The 22,108-nt window shown below is 42.5% G+C and overlaps 1 protein-coding gene across 1 annotated transcript in view; it reads right to left on the bottom strand.

The window, feature by feature from the left end:
* Positions 1–1,525: 1,525 nt before the first annotated feature.
* The window catches only part of RBFOX1 (RNA binding fox-1 homolog 1), a 1,463,629-nt gene continuing 1,443,046 nt past the window's right edge, over positions 1,526–22,108 (bottom strand). The window contains exons 16-17 of the mRNA XM_077773235.1: positions 3,647–3,722; positions 1,526–2,154 (exon numbers count right to left, since the gene is read on the bottom strand). Of these exons, the coding sequence (XP_077629361.1) occupies positions 2,032–2,154; positions 3,647–3,722 (199 nt within the window). The 3' untranslated portion in view covers positions 1,526–2,031. The remainder of the gene's footprint in view (positions 2,155–3,646; positions 3,723–22,108) is intronic.

The raw sequence follows: 22,108 nt of genomic DNA, 5'->3' as shown, positions 1-22,108 counted from the left end.
GGGGCAGGACGCCGTAGCATTGTGATAAATCGTTTCCTTGCACAACAGCCACCAGGCACCCACTGTCCTAGCACCGCTCTCCGGGGGAGGGAAGAAGAAATGTCCCCTCCCTCGCCCACCCGACTCAGGCTGCTAATGCTTCTGGCTGCTAAGCGGTTCCCCCCCTTCTCTCTTTGCAAGATAACGAGACTCTGTCTTAGATATCGAAGCTACAGAAACTTTGTTTTCAAATCTTGTGAAACTTTATTGATGGTTTAATACCCAACCAATCTTACTGCATGCACGTAGGATGACGAGAGAAAGCTGGATCACAAACACTTTTTTTTTTTTTTACTTTTTTCTTTTTTTCTTTTCTTTTTTTTTTTTTTTTTTAAGGTTTTGTTTGGTTTTGTCTGAAAGCGGAGTTGTTATAGCGGGCTGGCAGGTTCACAGGGGTGAGTTCATAACTTACTGAAGTGCACGCCTGTACGGGGCCGGCACTGTGCACGTGAAGGTGAACTATGGCAGCAAACTACGGAGGCAGCCTGCTGCTGGTTTTATTATTTAAATACAAAAAACAGGAAGACCCGTGACAGATACCCCAACTTAGGTTAACTTTTGTAAACAGGACAACATGGAAAGAGTTCAAACAGAAGTACAGACAAACTGCAATTTTTCGGCTGTGTCACTCTGGCCCTGCTTCAGAGGTGGGGGGCTTTGTTCTTCGGGGATGAAGAGGGTGGCCGTACTTTTTTGTTTTTCGTTTTTGCTTCCTTCTGACAAGGGTCCTGGGCCTCGGAGACGGAACTAAAGAGACTGGGTGGAGATGCTCGTTGGGGCCCAGGCAGAGGAGGAGGAGGGCAGGGTCTCACGGACTGAAAAATTGCAGGTTGCTCACACGACACGGTCATGATTCAAAAAGTACCAAGCTGATGAAAATACCATGATTATCTCTACTCAATGATTGCAATACTTGTAAAATGCTTCTATAAATCCGAATATGATTATCATGTAATTCCATAAAAATTATACATCTGTCTCTAACAGTTGTTTACTAGGCTAAAACTAAAGCGTCATAGACTGTTTCTAGAACTTAACAACTCCACTGCACAGATGTAAATTTTATACATTTTTTTTTAACTGGTACAAAGGATTTAAGTTTTTATTACTTTCTTTTTTGGAAAAAAAGAAAAAAATAGAAACAGTGCTTTTTATCACCTTTTTATTAATGTTATTTTTTTCCCTCCCATAATATAAAAGTCAGCAATGATATCAATAATTTATTATACTGGAAGAAATATAAAAAGAATGCTCGTTGATGTCCTAACTAGCAGTTTTTGCCTAAGTAACTAGCGGCTGGTTAAGAAGCTGAAAACTGCTGGGTGGAATGGTTTAAAGGGTGGGTTTGTACAGCTTCATTCAACTTGGATGCAAAAAGTACTTTCAGAAGCACCCCCTTAACAACAGAACCTTTGGCTTGAACTCAATGAGCAACTTAGAACCGCTGATATATGATCGTTGGTGCAGTGGGTCGTTTAGATTCATCGGTTAACTATTTTTTTTTTTTCCGTTTAGCCCGATCCCCAGTCCCGATCCCCTAAGATCCTCCCACCCTTCCCCGTTCATAAAAGAAAATAATGCAGATGCAGGAAAAAAAAAATGACTACTGTAGTCACTTACACTCTTCCCAAACAGCTGATAACCCCAGTAGCTTGATATTCAGCATATATAATTCATTTACATGAGATAGCACTCTGGATATGGCCCTAAACCAGGTTTTATTCATAGCTAGCATCTCTCTATTCCAACCACAGAAAAACTCCTACAGCCAGCAACCAAACTACGGAACCTTCAGAAATTAAAGACCCACAATATTAAAATACACAGAACAAAATATCTGAGGTATAAGATAAAAAATGTAATTTTTTCCCAGTTTTTTTTTTTTTAATCTTTAGGGCTGCTAAAATGATGCACTACTGCATGTATTGCAATACCCAGGCCTCGGAAAGCTTCCTTTCTCCCCACACTGGAAGGTTTTAATGGTTTTGTCATTTAGTATGGAGCAAAGCGGTTGTATCCCCCTCGGTATATACTAGCCTGCAATGAAGAAAGAACGAGACCCACATCATCAGCATGGCTCCTAGTCTTGGCATCAGTCAGGGGTGCAAAAGCATTCTGAAACAAAGCAATTTGAGGGGTGTGTTTTTTACATTTTCCTTTTGCAACACGTGCGTCATCAAAAAAGACTAATGTGAAAAATAGACACTCAAAAACAACCAAAATGGAGGCACCCTCTACCCATCCCAGGTCATTCCTGGCCAATCCTGACCTCCCCCGACAGCTCCTTGTAAAGAAAGTCCCTACAACACCAAATGCTGTCGGCCAGCCCCGCGAGCAAAAAGGACTCTGCCACAGGCTGGGCAATGCAAGGATTTGCCCCGTCTTGCTCTGTTTGCTTGTTCGATTCATTACTATGACATTCCGTCGGGAAAAGCTCAGTCTACACTCAAGAGGCTGAATATAGACGGCTGATTGGATACAGTAATTCAACTCTCCTTTCCAACACATTCCTCAAGCGGGCTGGGTGTGGGAGGCAGAGTTGCTGAATGCAAAATCAGGATGAAAATTTAAATCAGCTGCTTACTTGACTTGGCTCAACAACCTGGATGGAATTTGCTCTTGAGAGGGGAGTTTACAGATGAATTGCTTGATGTAATTGAGCTTGTACAAAATAATATGTTTCCAAATCATGGCTGAATTTCTATGACCAAGCTCCAGTGGCTTGCCTGGCCATGGCTTTAGATGGCTATGAGGTGGCACTTAGCTATTTTCTTTTTCTAAAAGTATTGGCGATTCAAATGAATGCCTATGGGGATTTATTTTTAGGATAAGGACTGATATTCTTGATCCCAAGCAGAAAACTGCATGCCAAAAGCTTTGTAATGATTGCATACGCTCTCACGTGATGGGCACGTCTTACTGTACTCAAGAGTTTTAGTGCATAGAAGTTTGAACAAGTACAGGCAAATTCACCCCCCCCCCACCTCNAAACCAGATCCCCCCCCCCAAAACAAAAGACAACTCCCAAACCCAGCTGATTCCTTCTAATTCCTTATGTACTAGGCACACACACAAAGTGTGCCCCTCTCTCTATTTTCTTTCCTGGGCGACTATGACTTTAAACATGAATTGTAATAGGGGAGGAGAGGCAGTCAGATTCTCAGCTGCCTGACAGCAGAGGTCTGGAAGTGTGCAGCTTAGCTCCTCTGAAGTCTGTGCTGGGGCTGGAACCTTGGGGCTATGTGAATGAGCAGCAAGGGAGGGAAAAAAAAAGAAAAAAAAAAGTTCTGCATTGACACTGCATTCTGTTAGTGATGGATTTAATTATCAAAATGACTAATTATTCCATTAAGGTAAGTGCTCTGCTAGGTGAGACTTGCAAAATTAGAAATATAATAACTTACATGCACTACATTGCCAAGAAATTAAGACATTTATCAAGTTTACCGGGAGGATTAATGTGGCATTTTAGCTGCTGTTAGCACAAGAGACAAATTCAATTAAGGGAAAGTGAGAGTACGGCAACCGTCAACCCGTACTAAGGTCCCAGCTGGGGGAAGGGAAGGGAGGCAGGAAGAAGTGAGGAAGAGGAGGGATTGGTACTCACCATGGCACCAACGCTGTAGGTGGGGGCTGGAGCAAGTGTGTGGTGGTAGGGGTCGGCAGCATAAACTCGTCCGTAACTGAAAGGAAAACACAGGTGAAGATTAATCCATAATATGCACTCACAGAGTCACGATAACAACCATAAAATACAAAAATACCAAGATAGTGCGGAGGGGCCCTATTCATCCTCAGAGGTAAGCAACACAGTCCCATCTGCCACATGGCATGAGAGAAGTCTGTCTGTGCCCAACACATTCTTCTGTCCATTTAACCTCATGTGGGATAATAGACACTTTCCTCTCGCAGGCAGAAGAAACAACTTGGAAGAGTGGTTTTAAGAAGCCCAGCACCCACAGAGGACACGTAATTCTCGAGAGAGACTGGCTTCTCTCCTAACACAGCTGCTCCCAATCAGGTGAGACAACGTGGATCACAAAGGGTAACGTGGCCTGGTCTGTGCAGTTAGGGTCCAATGTCTCAGAAGAGAAAATAACAGATGTACCGAATAGGAAGATCCTTGAAGGGTGTGTGGGACCTTCCCCCCACCCCCCATTCAAGAATTACTCTGATTTGATTTTGATACTATAACCCCAGAACTTCTACCTCATCAGTCTATGGTCAGGTTCTGAGAAGGGACACATTTCAAACAATATTTCTCGATGATGAGATCTCATCTTTGAGTTTTTCTATACCTTTCTCCCACCCTTCTTCCTCTACTTCCATGCCTTCCAGTATAGGCTTTGGAATAAAAATGAAGAGAAGGATGCCTACTGAGTGTCTGGAACTGAACACAGCAACAAGTCAGAAATTAAGGTTCGGAGAGTGTAGGTTACTGGCTCAGAGTCACAGAGCCAAACAGAGTCAGAGCTGATCCGTTAATCTCTCATGGCAACTCACATGCTCTTTCCATGGTGTCAAGAACCCTTACTTGAATGACCTGCTAGCTGTCTTCTTTGAGACAGTTTGAACATTGGCCTTTCGCTAATGATGAAAGTGGAGGTGCAGGTTGAGCTGGGTTAGGGTCCCTGGAAGCAGAGTCGGAGACGGAGATGTTGTGCACGTGCTCTGTGGAGGAGAGCTTTCAAGAGGAGGACAGAGAGGTGAGCAGGCTGGAGCATAAGGGAAAAAGAGAAGCAAGGATGTGGTCTGAGCTGGAGACGAGCTTCCACCTGGTCATGCGAGCTGCACCCCAGGCTGGATTCCACGTGGAGGTGAGTGTGTTGGTTTTGTAAGTTAAGCACCAGCTGTGGGCGTCCTTAAGGAGAGGAGGAAAGCTGCAGAGATAAAATGACTCTTTGACAATGGGTAGTTCTCTGAAGGAGGGAGCAGCCATGTACCACTAGCAACCAACACTCCCCACAGCTGTAGGAGGCACGTACCAGCCACTAAACGGGATCTACGTCACTTATCAACAGCTTGTGACTCTTGGCCTTTCCTTTAGGCAATGAAGGAACAAGGCAGGAATAAACAAACATCTGGATTATCAACCTTAAGCTCACCTCTCATCTCTTCAAGTCTCATTTGCATTTGTTGTTATTCCCTTCTGGAACAACTCCTCTCATCTCTGGCTCTCAGGCTGAGATTTAAATCATCATGTCTTGGTTCTCAAACCCAGATTCAGACTGAATTATACCACTAGCTTTCCTAGATGTTCAACTTACAGATGGGAGATCATGTGACTTCTCAATCTTCATAACTGCATGGGCCAGTTCCTCATAGGCTACTTCAAGGAACAAACCAAAAGCACATCTGGTGGAGGCCCGAAAACATAACTACGAGTAGGGAAATAAAATAACCAAAGTCACAACAACAGAGAGCACATAACATTCTCCAAAACACACCTCCTGAATGACCGGGCCACGGACAGCGTATGACCCCTTTAATATAGCAGTGCTCGCAGGTGCAGAGCATATAACAAGCTTTTAAGACTCCTAAGGGACAGAAAACTAGCCAAAATGACGAAACAGAAGAATTCTCCGCAAAAGAAATTCCAGGAAGAAGTGACAGCTTAAGAATTGATCAAAACAGATATAAGCAACAGAATAAGAATTTAAAATAATAGTCATAAAATTAATCTCTTGGCTTGAAAAAAGTGTAGAAGGCAGAAGAGACTCCAGTGCTGCAGAGATCAAGGATCTTAAAAAATAGGATGAATTAAAAAATGCTATGAATGAGGTGCAAAATAAAACGGAGGTGGCCACAGCACAGAAGGAAGAAGCAGAGGGGAGAATAGGCAAATTAGAAGCTAAAACTATAGAAAAAGATTTTAAAAATCCAGGATCACAAGGGGGAGAATTCGAGAACTAAGTGATTCAGTCAAATGGAACAACATCCCTATCATAGGAATTCCAGAAGAAGAAAGGAGCTGAAGGTGAACTTGAACAAATTATTGTTACTCCTTTCCTTTCCAATCTCTTCCCCATTTTCCTTCCAATCATCTTTCTCACAGCTGGTGGATAAGAATGTACTGGATGGGCCCCACTTGTTTGCTCACATGGTGGAGCCTGGGTCGGTGGGGAGGAGCCTGGGTCAGTGGGGAGAAGCTTGGGTGAAGGACCTTTAACGCTTAGGGTCTGAGTTAGACCCCAAATGGAAAAAAAATTGATTATACCAAGTTCTCATCGGAAATGTCTTACTCCTAAACACTCCTTGCCTGTGTCAAAGGGCAGTGAGCTCAGATGAGGCTTTTTGCTTCAACACAGTGGTCTCCTAATCCTCCAAAGTGGTGACATGAATGGATGTTTCTTTTCTGAGGTAATTCTCTCAGGGAAACTGACAGTCAACCTCCTCTCTGCCTTTCACTCTTTGGAATACCCTTGATTGATTCGGCTCAATCACATGACCTTTGGTCAGCAATGCTCCGTCTCTCTGGGAGGAAGTACTGATATAAGTCCAAGATGCAAGGTGTGTTAAAACCAGAAGCATGACTTTTTTGAAGAAATCATATTCCTGGAGGTCCCTCATGACAGGTGGGCCTCTGCCCACATAAGCAGAAGTAGATGTGAACAGGCGTAAAAGGACAAAATATACGACTGGCGCGGATTTTCATTTTGTGAGAAGATAGTCTGTCACTGGTCTAGAGAAAAAAGAAACTGCTAATGGGATTGTTTTAATGCACTTTCACCCAGGAAAGCTGGTTGTATGAACAGGACATAAAATGCAAAGATAAACTGAAAATCCTTGAGAATTTAGTGATGCCAAAGCATCACTTCGGTGGTATTTCTTCAAAATGAGTGTGAAAATGCCCATTTAGAGAAATTATTTTTTTTCTTCGATTTGGGGAATAGTTTTACTGTAGCAAAAATTTCCTCTTTTGGGGAGATAACATATAGGTAGTCTGAATGTATTCAACGAGAAGAATGCTTCCACCCCTGCCCTCTACATACTTCAACGATACATTTTTTTTGCCTATAACACCGGGCAGAGCTTCAACCTTTGTGGAAAACCCAAGGTAACAATTTGGCAGTATTCTCTTCCAAGGCAGAAGAAAAATACAGCAGCACTGAACTATTCCTCGTAAATGAGCAGGCTCCTTTTCTCCTCAGGGTGACCTCTACCTTCAGAATCCGATGGTTTTATTATGATTAATAAATTTCATTTCCACAGAGGAAAAGGGACCATGTCAGCTCAAACTGAAAGCAAGGAGGCTTCTTTTCAAATGCTAATTTCTAAACACACCCTTGTGTGACACTACAATTTAGACACAAGGTTATTAGGGAAGACGTGGACTTGAGCTACTACTCTTGCGGCAGAAATGCCAGGCACGTCAGCGACCTAACGTCCTCAGAGCTGGCTAAGCACAGCCCAAAGGAAAAATGGCAATTCCCAGGGACCGCAGTGGGAGTGATGGGAAAATGTCTTATGACCGCCATGTTATGACAGACCTGCACAAATCATCGCCCTCTATGACACCCATCCCTGGCCAAAGTAGACAATGGTGCTATCAGGTCATAATGCTCTGCATGTCTCCACATTCTGTCCATCAGAAATTACAGATGAAATCTTCCACTTTGGACATATTCCACAAATGTGTCCACTTTGCTCCCTTCACACTACCACCCTAACCTAACCCACCGGTGTTTCATCAGAACCAAATCCACAACAGCCTTGTGGATCCAGAAGATCCACAGCAATCTTGTCTCTTTGGCTCTACTATTGCCTCTTCAAACCACAAGCCACTTATATCTATAGCTAACAACTCTATCTTCTGTCTATCATATTCTATCCATCCATCATCCGTCTAGTTAAATATAAATCTAAACATATCACTTCACTACTTAGAACCCTTCAATGGTTTTCCATTGATCCCAGAATAAAACCCAAACTTGCATGAATTACCTCTGCTCCTCTTTAAATCCTATCTTATTTTAATCTCATCTTATCCGATCCACCCCTTGCTCACTGTGCTCCAGGCACATTGGCCTCATCACTACTCCATGAACACATGCAAATGCATTCTCTTCTTACAGCCTTTGCACTTGCCCACCTTTCATGTAACATCGCAAGTCTCCAAATTTTGTTTCCTTATCTCTCTGATTATTTGCCTTCCCCACCCCCCAGGAACGTCAGCCCCATGGAAGTTACGTCAGGTCTATTTCTCTGCCTTTTTACCTTCAGCATCTGCCAAAGAACTGGCCATGGTGCAGCTGAACAAGGGCCAAGCCGATGCCACTGCATGAGTGAAGGCAGCAAGAGGGAGGTGTAAACAGGAGAGAAGTAAGTCTTGGAAGACACTTGCACCCATCATTAGGATTGTGTCAGCAGCAAAGAATCCCTCCAGATAGGCTTTCTGAAGATTCTAGGCCAGCTGATCCCAGAGACATTCAAAACCTTCAAGACACTCAGAAGAAAAGTTTCTGGGGACTCTGAAGATACCCAGTGTGTAATTTCACATCACCGCTGAGAGTTCACAGAACACTAAATGCCAAGTTGCCATTTAGGAAAAATCCAACCAAACAATGAAATAAGACTTCACCACAGCTTGTAGCCATGCCATCATGAACCCACATTTTTTTGATCTTTGCAACAAGTGAAAAGCAGGAAGTCGTCAATGGTGCTGGGGAGAGCAAAAAGGCATGAGGCAAGAAGATCCAAGGTCAAGTTCTGCCTCTGCAATGTCCTTACTCAAAGACTAAGCAACTCGTTCTCTCTGAGCCTCATCTTCCTGTTCATAAAACGGTATTGTTGGGTCTGAACACTGCCTACTTCATAGATAAAGTGCATGAAAAGAAACCAGGTACATTTTAAAGCTTTCTACAGATGGAAGGATTCTATTCTAATATGATCACAAGCAGCTCTAGCAACTAACCTACAGATACTTTTAGAGTTAAGCACTACCTAATTTATGAGTTACAGAGGTAGTTAAAATTGCTGCATTTGAGCATAATGTTGTGTTGAAGGAAAATGAATAACAATGCTGCCCATTGAATGGGGAACTCGAACCTTTGTTGAAGTGCTTTGTCAGTTTTACTGAGAGATGCAAATATTACTTATTATTAACATCTGAATCTCGATGAAACAAGCTGGATGCTAATGAAATAAAATAGAGCTGTGTTGGTATCCACACCAGGATTCTAAGAGTGAAGTGATTTTCTTATAGGGACATAGTAAGGACACTAATTTCACTGCCTGTATTTTACTATCTCAGTTGAGAGCCTTTATACCCCTGGGACCTTTATTCTTCCTGAAGCACCACTTTCACATACTTTTTGTCCCAGAGATAGCTGGGAGAATCCCTGGGGAGCAGAAAGGTGAGTGAAAAGCTCTCACCCCAAAGATGGAGTTCACAGTGGCATGTAGCTCTCCTAGACAGCCCAACTGCAGCAAGAAGGTGCAGAGGATCGTGTTCCCACTACACAAAGCAGTGTTGCAAAGTATGTTTTCAAAAGAGTATGCATTCTGACCCCTGGGGTCTCTGCATAGTCGTTAAGGGCTAAGGTGCTCTCCTAATTATATATCCAAGATATAGTCTGAAAGACATTTGGGAAAATGAATTCCATGCAAGTCACACATGTACCACACAGTATACAAAGGGAGCACTACACCATAACCCTGCGGTTCTAACAGGCCATTTGGAGAGCAGTGTTCAGCTAAGGGGTGTTCCCTTGCACTTCACTGTGCAGGGTCACCTGAGGTCTGGGCATCTGAGACAACAGGTGAGAAGAAAGAAGTTAACCTGCACAAGAAGATGTGATCCCTGTCCCACCCCGATGTTCATCCTGCTTCCTCACTCTGCTTTCTTGAGCTCTTCCAAAAGAAAACCAAATGCTTTTTTTTTTTTTTTTTTTAAAGAAAACCCTTTGTTTTTCACTGTTGCTTTCTCCCCATCCAGAGAGAAAGCATCTGGGATACTTGTTTCAGAACAGGAGTTGTTTGAATGTGAGGAAATGCTCTGCTCTTGGCAATTCTCAGTGGTGAAAGGAGCCACAGCCGGTATCAGTCAGGAAGGGGAAGGAAAGGACTGGGGGAGGGCATGTGGGTTTCGGAATCCCTCAGCTCTGTTCCAGCCGGCTCTTCCCCTGATCCAACTGCAAATCAATCCATTTTCAAAAACAGAGTCTTACAGGCATTTGTACTTTCCAACTCACCCATCCCATACTCATCACTAAATAAAAATGCAACAGAATACAGTAAGATCCCATGATCCTACTTAAAGAGGTGAAAGACTGACAAATCCCTTAATGATTTTGGATTGCAAGATCTGAAAGATACCCTTGGCTTGTGGGGTTTCTGTTCGCTTAAGGATGGAGACAAAATTCCTCATTTCAAAAGATGAAGACATGCAACCCAGAGTAAGAGGGCCACAGAAGGCCCTTCCAGTTCCTCATTTGAGATATTTTGCAGATAAATGGGCTCTTACTTTCATGCAGATAAACATCTACCGGACAACTAAGAAGGCTCAGGGTGTAAGCTCTCCTTTCTCAAATCATAGACCCCTACAACTTACGGGCTGTGCAGTCTGGGCTACCATAATGTGCCTTGGTTTGAGAAGATACTAGGATCTAATCAGTAATCACAGCCAAGACTTGGGGCAAATCTCCCAGGGTCATTCATAGCAAGGACAATTCATCTCTGTCTACTGCAAAGAGACATGTAAAAACTGGTGCTAATCATCATGTTTCATCTCCACAGGAAGAAATAAGAGGTCACAGGACCTCACGCCCCACATCCTGGATTGCCACAATAGGGGGAAAATCTTGATGGTCTTGGGATGGGAAACACTTGCATGCAATGGGAAAGAATTTAAGAGAGATGGGTTCGCAGGGGATGTTCATGGAGAGTCCACGGAGGTCTCAGTGGTTCAGGTGGCCTCAGTGAACATAGTTGCTAAGGAAACACTCCTCTTTGACTACTAGAGCTTCCCTTAGCTTTAGCCTAGGCCATAACTTACACATTTATAGACCATGGAGGGTGACCAAGGTTTAATCTAAAAACTTTTCAAGATACATGAGAGAGGAACTTAATCAGTCTCATAACTCAAAATATCTGTAAAACCACTTCAAATGTAGTACAACTTCCAAAAAAGGACGTGAGTAGAAATGGAAGAAGTTCTCCAGGTGAACAACACGGACTTCTCTCAACTTGACTCTGACATTTCTGAATTCTATTGCTCCTCACTTTCTTAGTCTGGATTTGAAATGATCACCTTCACCAATCACTTACTACAGTTTTCAGCCTCATGTTTTCTTTCTTTGCTCAGAACCACTGGGAAAGCATCTTCTGGGCTCATTATATTCTAAATGGCAAGCCATAGTGTTTGCTCATCCAAACTGTCACACATCTGAACTGTGTATACATAAGTACGCACATAAATCCAACACATATAACATCTATGAGAAACAGACCATTCCACTCATGGAAAATCAGATGGTATCACCCTTTCTGTAACCTGTCCATTCAATTCAAAAACCTCCTCCAATTCTGAATCCCAAAAGAAGAGGTCTGAGATAGGAACCTTAATTCTGGATTCATCAGAGCAGAGTAGTAGCCACTGCCTGGGAGTTGAGAATATACAGGAAGTCCTCCTCTTGGCCGTGGTTCCTCCACTCTGGAATTCCTCCTCCAGCAAAAGACCTATAGCCACACTCTCTTTAATGCCAAGCTCAAGGCCACCCTTCCCTTAAAAAGGCTGTTTAACTTCCTTTGTGTCCTGGCAATTGCTCTACCAAAGTCACTAAGAGTTTCCCATCATGCTTTGAAATCAACATGGTGCCCCAGCTAGGTCTTAACCTACTTGGGGAACCACACAAAGTAATCTCTGAAAATTTATCTCCTCCCTGGGCCACTTTCTCCAACTGGGAATGGAGAGTATGGTCCTTACTGACTGTATAAGGCAGTACTGAGGTTGAGATGAGGGTTACCAGTTAGGCAGCAACGAAATGGGTGTCAGTTATTGACGCTAGCAAGATGGGATTACAGCTTTTGCTTTCTCTCTCTACCAGGTGGGGTCACAACACTGAAGTCCAGGGAGTACATGTGTCAGAACTTCTCTTGAAGTAAGCATCTGGAGTCCCCACAACCTCTGTAAGCAGATCAGAGATTCTAAAAGGTTAACTAGCAGGGCAAGAAAAACTAGTGTGCACATGCACACACACTAGACTCTCACTTGGAGGTAAAATGGAAACAAAGTCAGGATGCACTGCCAATATACCGATTATCTGTCACAATATTTTAATTCCAGGTGAGTATCCCTCACCTATAAGGGATCAGTTCCTGGGGCGCACAAACCCTTTCAATATTCATTTGAGCAAAATGAATGAAAATATAGCTGTGGAATAGTACTGTCCAATAAAAATATAATGAGCCAAAGATGAGCCACTTTAAGTTTTATAGTAGCCACATTAAAAAAGTAAAAAGAAACAGGTGCAGCTCATTTTTAAAAATTTTAATGTAATCTATTATTATCAGTGTATAATCAACTTAGATTATTAATGAATATTTTATATAATTTTTGTACTAAGGTTTCCAAATCTAGTATGTACTTTATACTTATAGCTCATCTCAACTTGGACCTGCCACATTTCAAGGGCTGTGGTTATTGGCCACCGTACTGCAAAACACACCTCTAGGAAAACCTATCCTAAGTTTTCCTTACCATTAAGAGGGAAAAGGTTCCTGATTGATCAGCTCTGTGTTTCCTACAGGGTGATCTGAGGGCTCCTCTATTAGCAGTACCTGGCACAACTTGTAAGAATGCAGATTTTCAGGCTCCCTCTCCAGACCTATAAATCAGAATCTCTGGGGCAGGGGTACGGGGAGAGAAAAGGGATTCTGCATTTGTAATAAGGTCTTCAGGTGATTTTCATGCACTCTGGCGTTTGATAACTGCTTTTTTTTTAATTCAGATTTTGCAGTGATAATGCAACTCCCTTATCAGGCCAATTCAGAGCTATCTGGATATCTTTAATTTTTATAAGTAAACTGATAGAGACATTTTATTTTTATAGGCTATTGTTGTTGCCTATAACAAGCTTTGAACTATGCCTAGTGCACAGCAAGCTCTCAATAAATGTTATAATTATTTTTACTAAGTTCCTTTGTTTATATGTTCCCTGAGCACCCTGCACCCCCCTATTATAATACACATCACATTTTATTGGAAACAGACCAATTAACTACAAATCAATTTGCTGCATGACGACTTTGCTGAATAATCAAATAACCAAAATGTAAGAAAGACAATTAGATAAAGTTTGCTGAAGGATTAATTAGGGGAATGGCCAATTTGGAAACTTCTTCTAAATATTATGTGAAGCTTCATGGATGTGCAAGTGTGTGTGTGAGAGCCTGTGTGTGCACGTGAGTGCACAAGTTGGGCAGGGATAGAAGGATGACGACACCCTATGTGCCCATGAACTTGCTGCTAGTAATTCCTTAATAAAGTATATAGCAGTCTGTTCACAGAGGATGGTTTTAATGGTGTTGGAAGATGAATTCATTTGGCCAAGGCTTTTTTGCAGACTTCCATGCTTACCTAGTGTCCAGTACTCACAAAGAACTGGGGGTGTGTCCCCAGGTTGGATTTCCATGCCTCCAAGGTGGTACCTGGCCTAGTGGAGGAGGCAAGGGTTGCTGCCAGATGGAGACCCAGCCTCCACCTGCACCCCATAACACACACGCACTCACACAAACTCCCCTGGGCAGGGGGCAGCTGGGAGCCAGGGCCTGGCATCCAAAACAACTAGTTCAGAGTTTCTGGTAGTTTTCAGGGAATGGATCATCCTATTAGTTGATTTTTAGCCACTGATTTTCAGCAAAAGAAAGATCTGCGGAGAAGCGTCCTAGAGCAGACACTGCTTGTGTAACCCTGTCTCCGGGAATACACAGAATGTTCCCCAACAAGGCCGCTGCCCCCTTCACTCTGTCCCTGCACCTAGACCAGTCCCCAGTACATCAGAGTCTTCAACACACACCTGCTCATGAATGGGATGGACCAAGTCGAATAAACACCCAGTGAAACAGCCATTTATAGAGCCATCAAGTTCCTTTGAGCCTCCTCAACATGTTAACAACTATGTTCCCTAACTCACAAATACTAGTTTTTCATGAGCAAGACATCACAGCTGAAGAAAGCAGGAGAATCCCATCTGGAGGCACACGTCAACGTTCCAAGGTTAAAATACAAGAAACATGCAGTGTGGTCTAGTGGAAAGAACTTCATCAGCAGAGCGACTCCGCTGTGATTTGTGGCAAGTTACCAAAGTTCTCTGGGCCTGAGCATTTTTTTCCCCTTTTTTAACCTCCAAAATAAGGATGGCGGTGTCATTTACCTCACTGAGCTGGTGTAATCATCTGTTCAGGTCTACACATGCACATACATGCACATGTAGGTATATATGTCTCCATATAATGTATCATGCTTCCTAGCACACAGAATTTGCTCAACAAACCGCAGGGAGTGAAGATCACTACAGCCTGGATAATTCAGCAAAGTCCATGTGAGCCACAGTACAGGGATGGAGAGCTCACTCATCATCATGGTGACAAAAAGCCTTCTTAGCACCTTATGGAAATACCTGACTCACCCTTGAAGCAAGAGGGCGTGTGGACATTTAACGCAGACTGAATCTTGTCTGCTTCTCAACTGCTGACCTCTGTCTTTGTTCTCCTGTCAAAATGCAGCCCAAAGACAACCACTTTTTGGCTCTTCCACCACCATGGTCCTAACCTAAGCCACTGTCACCTCTCCCTGGACTGCCATAAGAGACCCCCAACTAGAGCCCTCTCTCCTCTTGCCATTTTGTAATCTGTTCTTCACAATGCAGTCTAACCATTAAAACAATAAGGCAGATTACAGGTGACCCTCCAATGCCTTCCTACCGCACTTAAATCTTGAATGGTTTTGTATTCTTCAGGTTCTAATTTGGAGCCTAATTCTCCTGAGCCCTGGCTGTCTTCCTGATTTTTCTCCAAAGCTCTTACTTGTCCTCATATGCTGTGGCCACACTGCACATCTTGCTGAGCTCAGCCACCTCAGTCATGCCTCAACCACATGGCATTGGCACTTGCTGCTCATTCAGCCTGAAATGCTTACAGTTACACAATTACGAACCTGGCTTACACCCTCACTGGATTCGGGTCCCTATTCAAACGTCACCCTCTCAGAGAGGCCTTCTCTGATCACTGAACCTAAAGTAACATTTCATCCTACTGTCCGTCCACCCCTCTGCTCTTTGATTCATTAGAGCTGCTGTATAACTTACATGCAAGAATATTCCATGCCTATCTGTCTACATGTTGGAGGTGTAGATTCTGCTAGAAAGGAGGCAAGGAGGCTCTTTGAAGAAAGGGCTTCTCCTGGTGTATTTAATGCTATGTCCTGAGGGCTAAGAACACTTGCTGGTATACAATGATGACTCAGTGCATATTAATTAACTGAAATGAATTTCCAGCTGCTCAGCAAAATAAGTAACTTGCTTTTTGAACCTCCATTCTTGTCCAAGACCCATAGTCTACGTCTCCCAAAGCACTAGCTGGTCCCGGGAAAGCTCCAATGAATCACAGCGGCAGGCAGACCTTGAGTCTAAGAAGGGAAAATCATTTTGTCCCTTTTTTCATCTCCTACAGGATCTGATGCTGTAAGGGCCTTGATGCTACAGAATGAGAATCTAGCTACCTGAGCGTCCAAGGTGGAGGCATTGTATGCTGAGTGCGCAGTGCTGTTGTCAAAGGCCAGTGCCACCCACACGAGTACTTGTCTTCCAGGAGCAACCCAACCAAAACAATGAATACCATTGCTGGAGACACTGAATAAGACAATAAATGTATTTGTAAATACGGCCTCACAAACCACACAAGCTAATGAGAAAAGTTTCTTCTACGTGACTAGCTGAGGCAGGACCAACATTTTGGCATCCTCTCCAAATGACTCAAGTAAAAATGGTCACTTTTCCTTTGGGAAGAGAAAGAAATGCCCTTCAGTGCTGCCGATCTACTGTCTGGTGATTTTCACCTTACCATCCTTACCCCGAGACAGCGACAAAACTGGCCAGCTCTACCCTGAGAGGCAGGTGTGCAAGAATAACACATCTTTATAAGCATTTCAGTTACAAAATCCATCAGGCCCTCAAAACCAAGGTTTTAATATTTTGTTGATTTCTTTCTTCATTTAAGAGAGACATTGGCTTTTTGTCAAAAGCTGAAATCCAGTAGATACCAGGATTCAAGAGACCTGCCCCATGGAGTGTTGTTCTGTGGGGGGGGAAGGCTTTGTTGGTTAGAATGGGGGTGCCCTGGGTTCTCCCAGCACGACGGTGGGGGCAGGGAAGAAGAGCTCCCCTCAGGGCCTTCATTGAAACCATGAGTCACAACCTTTGTTGACTGACCAGTTCTGATTTTCCGTATTCACTTTAGAGGAGGGAGGACTGGCTAGGAGATAATTTGACATTTGATTGATATGAGTGTCTCCTTTTTCATGCTTGGTTCAGAATTCAGAGTTCAAATGGGACCTTATGAAGCATACAACATATTATTAATATGGCCATCAAAGCAACAGGGATATCTCTCTCAATTTGAAATCTGATCAATAGCAATTCATTAAGAATTTACTGAGCAACCATCCTAAATCAGATAAGCTAGGTGAAAACACTCACTCAACCCAGGCAAACTTTCATTATCTGCGGCCTCTTTCAGGAGTATTGTGTGTGGACCACTTGCTTACAAGGCAGGGTTTGTTAAGGCATGGGACGAAATCGATATCTACCTCTTAGGCTGCAACTTTGCAGTGTTTGATCTACGATGTCAAAATCTAACCTAAGACACACCGGAACATCCATGCATTTTAACCGGAGACATGGAGGCTGGGGAAGACAGCCTCCCCACAAATGACGTCTATTAGCAGTTTAAACCAACATCCCTCCCCACCCCCAGTCAGTTACCCTTCCAGACACATGCTCTCTTTTCAAAATTGTGAAAATGTGAAATGTCTCTTGCGTCCCAGGAACATTCCCCACCACTCCCAGCTACACAAGTATCCACCTACTACTATTAAGTATTAGTGAAGTGTTAGGGATGTCACCACTGCTCATGGGGAGAAACAGATGTTGGAGGCTATGGGTCGAGGAAGGAAAACAGAGGAGCCCGTATCCACAGGGTTTTATAGGAATGGAGTAAGCTGTCACTTTAAAACATGAGCATGCATACCTCGTGAACTCCCAGGGTAAGACCTTCCACCATGAAAATATCGACACCGACCCTTATCATTGAAAAAGGCCCTGCCTTTTACGACAGACAGGGGTGGGGACTTGTTCCTAGCAATCTGTTCTTCCTTTAGTTTCTTCTCACCAAAGACTGTAAGTAGGGAGGGAAGCATAAGCAAACAAGCTTGCGTTTACTGCTCCATTGACAAAATGTGATTGGAGCAGATGAATGTCTATTTGTAAGACCCTGTTTAATGTAGGCTTTGAAGGTCATGTCATATTCAGCTACATGTTAGTGAGGTGTACAGTCCTCCCTTGTTGGCTAGAAGCCACATATTGTTAAGATCTCCTACTAATTGTTTTGGTCATAGTTTAGGCTTAAAAGAAAGCAAAGCAAAAACAAAACAAAATAAAACAAAAAAAGAATCTGTTAGCACTCACCTATCTTGACATTTAATCAAGTAATTGCACGCTAATGAAAATCCAAACATAACTGTTCTGAACCACATCAAAGCAGAAAGACAGGCATTATTTTGATGGACACATCATGCAACTGTGCAGTTTCCATTTGCCAATGCCCTGATTTCAAAAGCAGAAGACTTTGTCTCTCTAAATCCTGCTACTTGTAATAGGTTTCAAAAGAAAGGAGACAGAGGATCTTTGATTCACAGAATGAAGATCCTCTTCTTATGAGACAGAGATAATTATATTTCCCAATGCCTCTAGCTTTATGGGTTCAGTCTTTCAGAGTCTAGGATGTATAACCAGTCATTCAATACAGATCAATATAATTCATATGCACATCTGTGTGAACCCAGACAAAACATGTCAAAAAACATATAAGTCACAGGTGTGTGTCCCTAGTCTCCCCTTTCAGAATTTCAACATAAGAGCACTGTTTATACCATAAGATTGCATTGTGGCTTCATTCAACATAGTCTTACTTTTCTAGATCATGTACTATTAAAACTGGAAATAAAGTATCCAAGTTAGCAAAACGCCTAGTGTCTTTTTAGACATCAGAGGCTCAAGGCTTCAGTTGTACTCCAAAGATAAATGGATTTTGTTTTGTTTTGGTTTTTTGGCTTATTTTTTTTCAACTCAACTTTCTAGAGTGACCAATTGCAGCATGTGAAGGGAAAAAAAAAAAAAAGAATATTGAGACTTGGATGGATGCATCAAGAAGTAGCAATGTTTGTTACCTGCAGAGGTGTTACAAGAAATTTCATCTGCTGCAACGAAGACGAACTGATTTCTGGAAGAGAAGATAAAATTCACAATACTGCTCGCTCAGGGAGAAATGTGCTCTCTGCCAACTGGGTAGATGTATTCAGATGCGGGGAGGGAGGGCGCTGCGTTCGACTGGATGTTGCAAGGGAAAGTGTTGATACGTCTAGGACTTGAGTTTAGAAAGATCATGAACCAGGCATGCGGGGGCCTCGCCAATGGAATCGTGGTGATGTGAGAATGGGGGTGGGCTGTGTGTGTACACACTGTTGCACTGACTTAGGAATATTGAGTGTTACCAGAACATCATGCCAGGATACGTTTCTAAGGCCAGGGCATTTTAAACTGCGCTTGGAATGTCTACACTAAATGGAAATTACATTTAAAGAAAATACAGACTGTCCATTAGGAAAAAGGGGGTACTGCACCTAGCTACAAAAAATCATAAAATTCCAGACTTTATTATTGTAATTATCAAAAAAATTTTTAAAGGAAAGAAAAAGAAAGTGCTGTCATTTCAGAAGAGAATGGTTATATGATGTCATGTTATGGGTAATAATTTCCTCACCAAACTAGGCTGGCTACACAAAGAACTTAAGAGAACTCCTCTACTGGAATGAATCCTGTCTCACCAAATTATTTTTAATGATGCAGTGTTTAAAAGAAAATAAAAATGGAAAACGCTATTTTACTTTGATTTAGTAAATCCGGGAAGATGATAAAACTCTCTTAAGATGTTTCCAACTGTGGCATTTTCGCAATGAAATGTGTTCTAATTCAGACACACTGTTTATTTCTCTAGAAATAAGAGCATCTGTGGGAGGCAGATTATAAAAATGCCCCAGTGAGATTGGCTGGGATCTTAAATGCCTCAGAAGCGGTAGGGTAGAGCCTTCTGGTTCTTGTTTGTTAGATTTTTCTGTAGCATATGAATCATTAAGAAGCAAGATAAAATGCATTTTTGGGGTCTTAGTTTGATTGGTCTTTTTCAAATTTTTTAATGCTTCTAAAAAGTATCTAGTTGATTGGGCATTTCTTAAAACACCTTAAGAAAGTTTTACTGTTGCAAGAGGTACACTCTGAAATATAAATAGAGCTACCACTGGAAAATTCACTAGAATTTAGCATTCAGTTGAAAACTCTAGCCATTTCCACACCAGTGAAATCTAAACAAAATTAAACATGCTCGGAGAATAGTATTTCTTACGTTTTTCTTCCACATAACAAAAGTCACAGCCAAGTTCATTTATCACTTCTCTTAAAAGAATAAAAATGTTAGTGTCACTGGATTTTTGCTCTTTTTGCTTGGAGACAGACATTTTGAGCCCCACAAATACTTGGCTTCGAATTTCTGAGGTTTGAGGAGCAGTAAAATTAATATCCCTGAAAATGAAGATATTTGCGTTGAATATTTGTTTTGACTTGTTCACCTCAGACCGCCTCAAGGGGGAACAAGATACAGGCAACTCAGATTGCATATATGAAGTTTATCTGTGTATGGACCAAACAAGCCCTTTGAAGGACTTCTGTTTATAGTATGCTTACAAGGACAACAGTTCCATTACTATGAGTGGCAGCCTGGTCCGTCCAGAGGGGCAAATTCTGTGGTATAGACATTCTCCTATCTATGGGGTGGGCCTCCTTAGAGTAAGATGGTTCTATCCAATTCAGACCCTATAATCCTAGAAGACTCTGCCACCTGTACCCCACTTCTGCATTTTCCCTATGTAACTGTCCCTCCTGCTAGACACTAGGAAAACCATGCGAGGCAACCAACACAGATATACAATGGTGACTGACTGAAGAGGGAAAAATTTTAAGGATGCAACCTACCAATATGTTTATAAAGACATCAGACCTTTTCCTTTAATGGTACCAGAATTTTAGAACATAGGATGATTGTGCTTCACAGCACTCTTCCTTGGGACATGGTACACATACTGTTGTTAAAACAATTTTTTAATGCTTATTTATTTTTGAGAGAGACAGACAGACAGAGTGTGAGCCAGGGAGGGGCAGAGAGAGAGAGAGAGAGGGAGACACAAAACCCAAAGCGGGCTCCAAGCTCTGAGCTTTCAGCATAAAGCCTCACATGGGCCTTGAACTCAAGGACTGTGAGATCATGACCTGAGTCAAAGTCAGACACTCAACTGACTGAGCCACTCAGGCACCCTGTGATACACACACTCTTAAAAATAATGCTACAATTTCTCCATTCTCTTCCTTCTTTTCTTTTTCCTCTGTCTCTCCCTCTCTCTCTTTCTTTTGGGTAATCTATATATTTTGAATTTTTTAGAGTGTCTTTATGATTCTTGAGCAAATTTCTGAACAAAGGGTATGACTCAGAGTTGGCTCAGAAGATGGCTGACTATCAAATCAAATCTACATCAAAGCATAAAGTTATTGCCAACGGTGATATTTTGAGGAATATGCCATGGACTCTGAGGCAGTACCAAAAAGGAATTATTAAAAAGTATTTGAAAGACAAAGTAGCCATTTGGATGTATCAGTTCTCTACTGTTATTTATTTTCTTTTAATTCCACGCAAACAATCCCACTATATCCATTTCAGAAAACTTCCTTTTCATGGAACTCATTAATTCCAAGGAGCCAACCTGCATGATCAACCCTCCTGCTACACTGATTATAAGTGCAATAGGAAATTCCTGCCAGATAATAGCCTGGGAGGGCTACCCGGCCAGTGTAGCCCACGTAGGAGGCCAACAGAGGAATCTGGGTAGAATTATAGGGGAGGAGTTTCATGGTGATGTCTCTGTCCACTATGTTATGCAATTTTTATATAGAGTTCCGTTTCTCCCCTCTTGACCTTTAAGACAAAACGATCTATCTTAGCCCATATGTAGATCATCCATGACCCTCTTTGTGAAATCATTTACCCCAAATGACCAGAGAGAGGTATGATCAAAGAGATGAATGATCTGGCTGGGAAGTCTGCTATCCCCAAGCAAGGTCAAGATAGACGGAATGACCAAAGCAGTGCATATGCACTCTGGACATTGGGCTCCCCTCTCAGGAGGGGAGAGGAGGCTGGCAGTGGTTCCTGACCCCTTAGGCTAATCCTAGTCTGCTCTGCACTCTCAACACAGACCAAAGAATTTAAACTTCAAAAGCAGTTGCCCTGATTTTCAGCAAACTGGTTATAGATGACAAAGTCTGGCCAAGTGGTTCTCAGTCTTGGTTGCACATGGTAAAAACACATGGTACCCTTCTAAAATTCTCAGGGACCAGGCTATACCTAAGACCAGTTAAATGGGAGTCTCTGTGAGTAGGTCTGGAGTGTTAGTAGTTTCTAAAGAGCTCCAGGTAACTCTCATACAAGCCAAGGTTGAGGGCCACTTGTCTAGTTGAATGGTTGAGTCTAGGTCCATAGACTCATAGGGAGAAGTTAAAATAATGTGAAAGCCTGGGCCCCTCTCCTGTGGTCCTAGCCTACTTGGTCTGGGGCAGGGTGTGGAATGAGGTAGTTTGGCAAATACTTGGCAGGTGATTCTTCTGTCAGTCACAGCTGGGAAGCACTGGATATGGCCCAGATACACAGTGGACAGGGAGTTGAATCACTGAATCTCTACCAGATTTTG

The sequence above is a fragment of the Crocuta crocuta genome, unplaced genomic scaffold (assembly GCF_008692635.1).
Source record: "Crocuta crocuta isolate KB4526 unplaced genomic scaffold, BGI_CrCroc_1.0 scaffold16, whole genome shotgun sequence".
NCBI classification, from domain to species: domain Eukaryota; kingdom Metazoa; phylum Chordata; class Mammalia; order Carnivora; family Hyaenidae; genus Crocuta; species Crocuta crocuta.
Note: the sequence above shows the minus strand (reverse complement) of the source record. Positions and strands in the feature narration are given on the sequence as shown.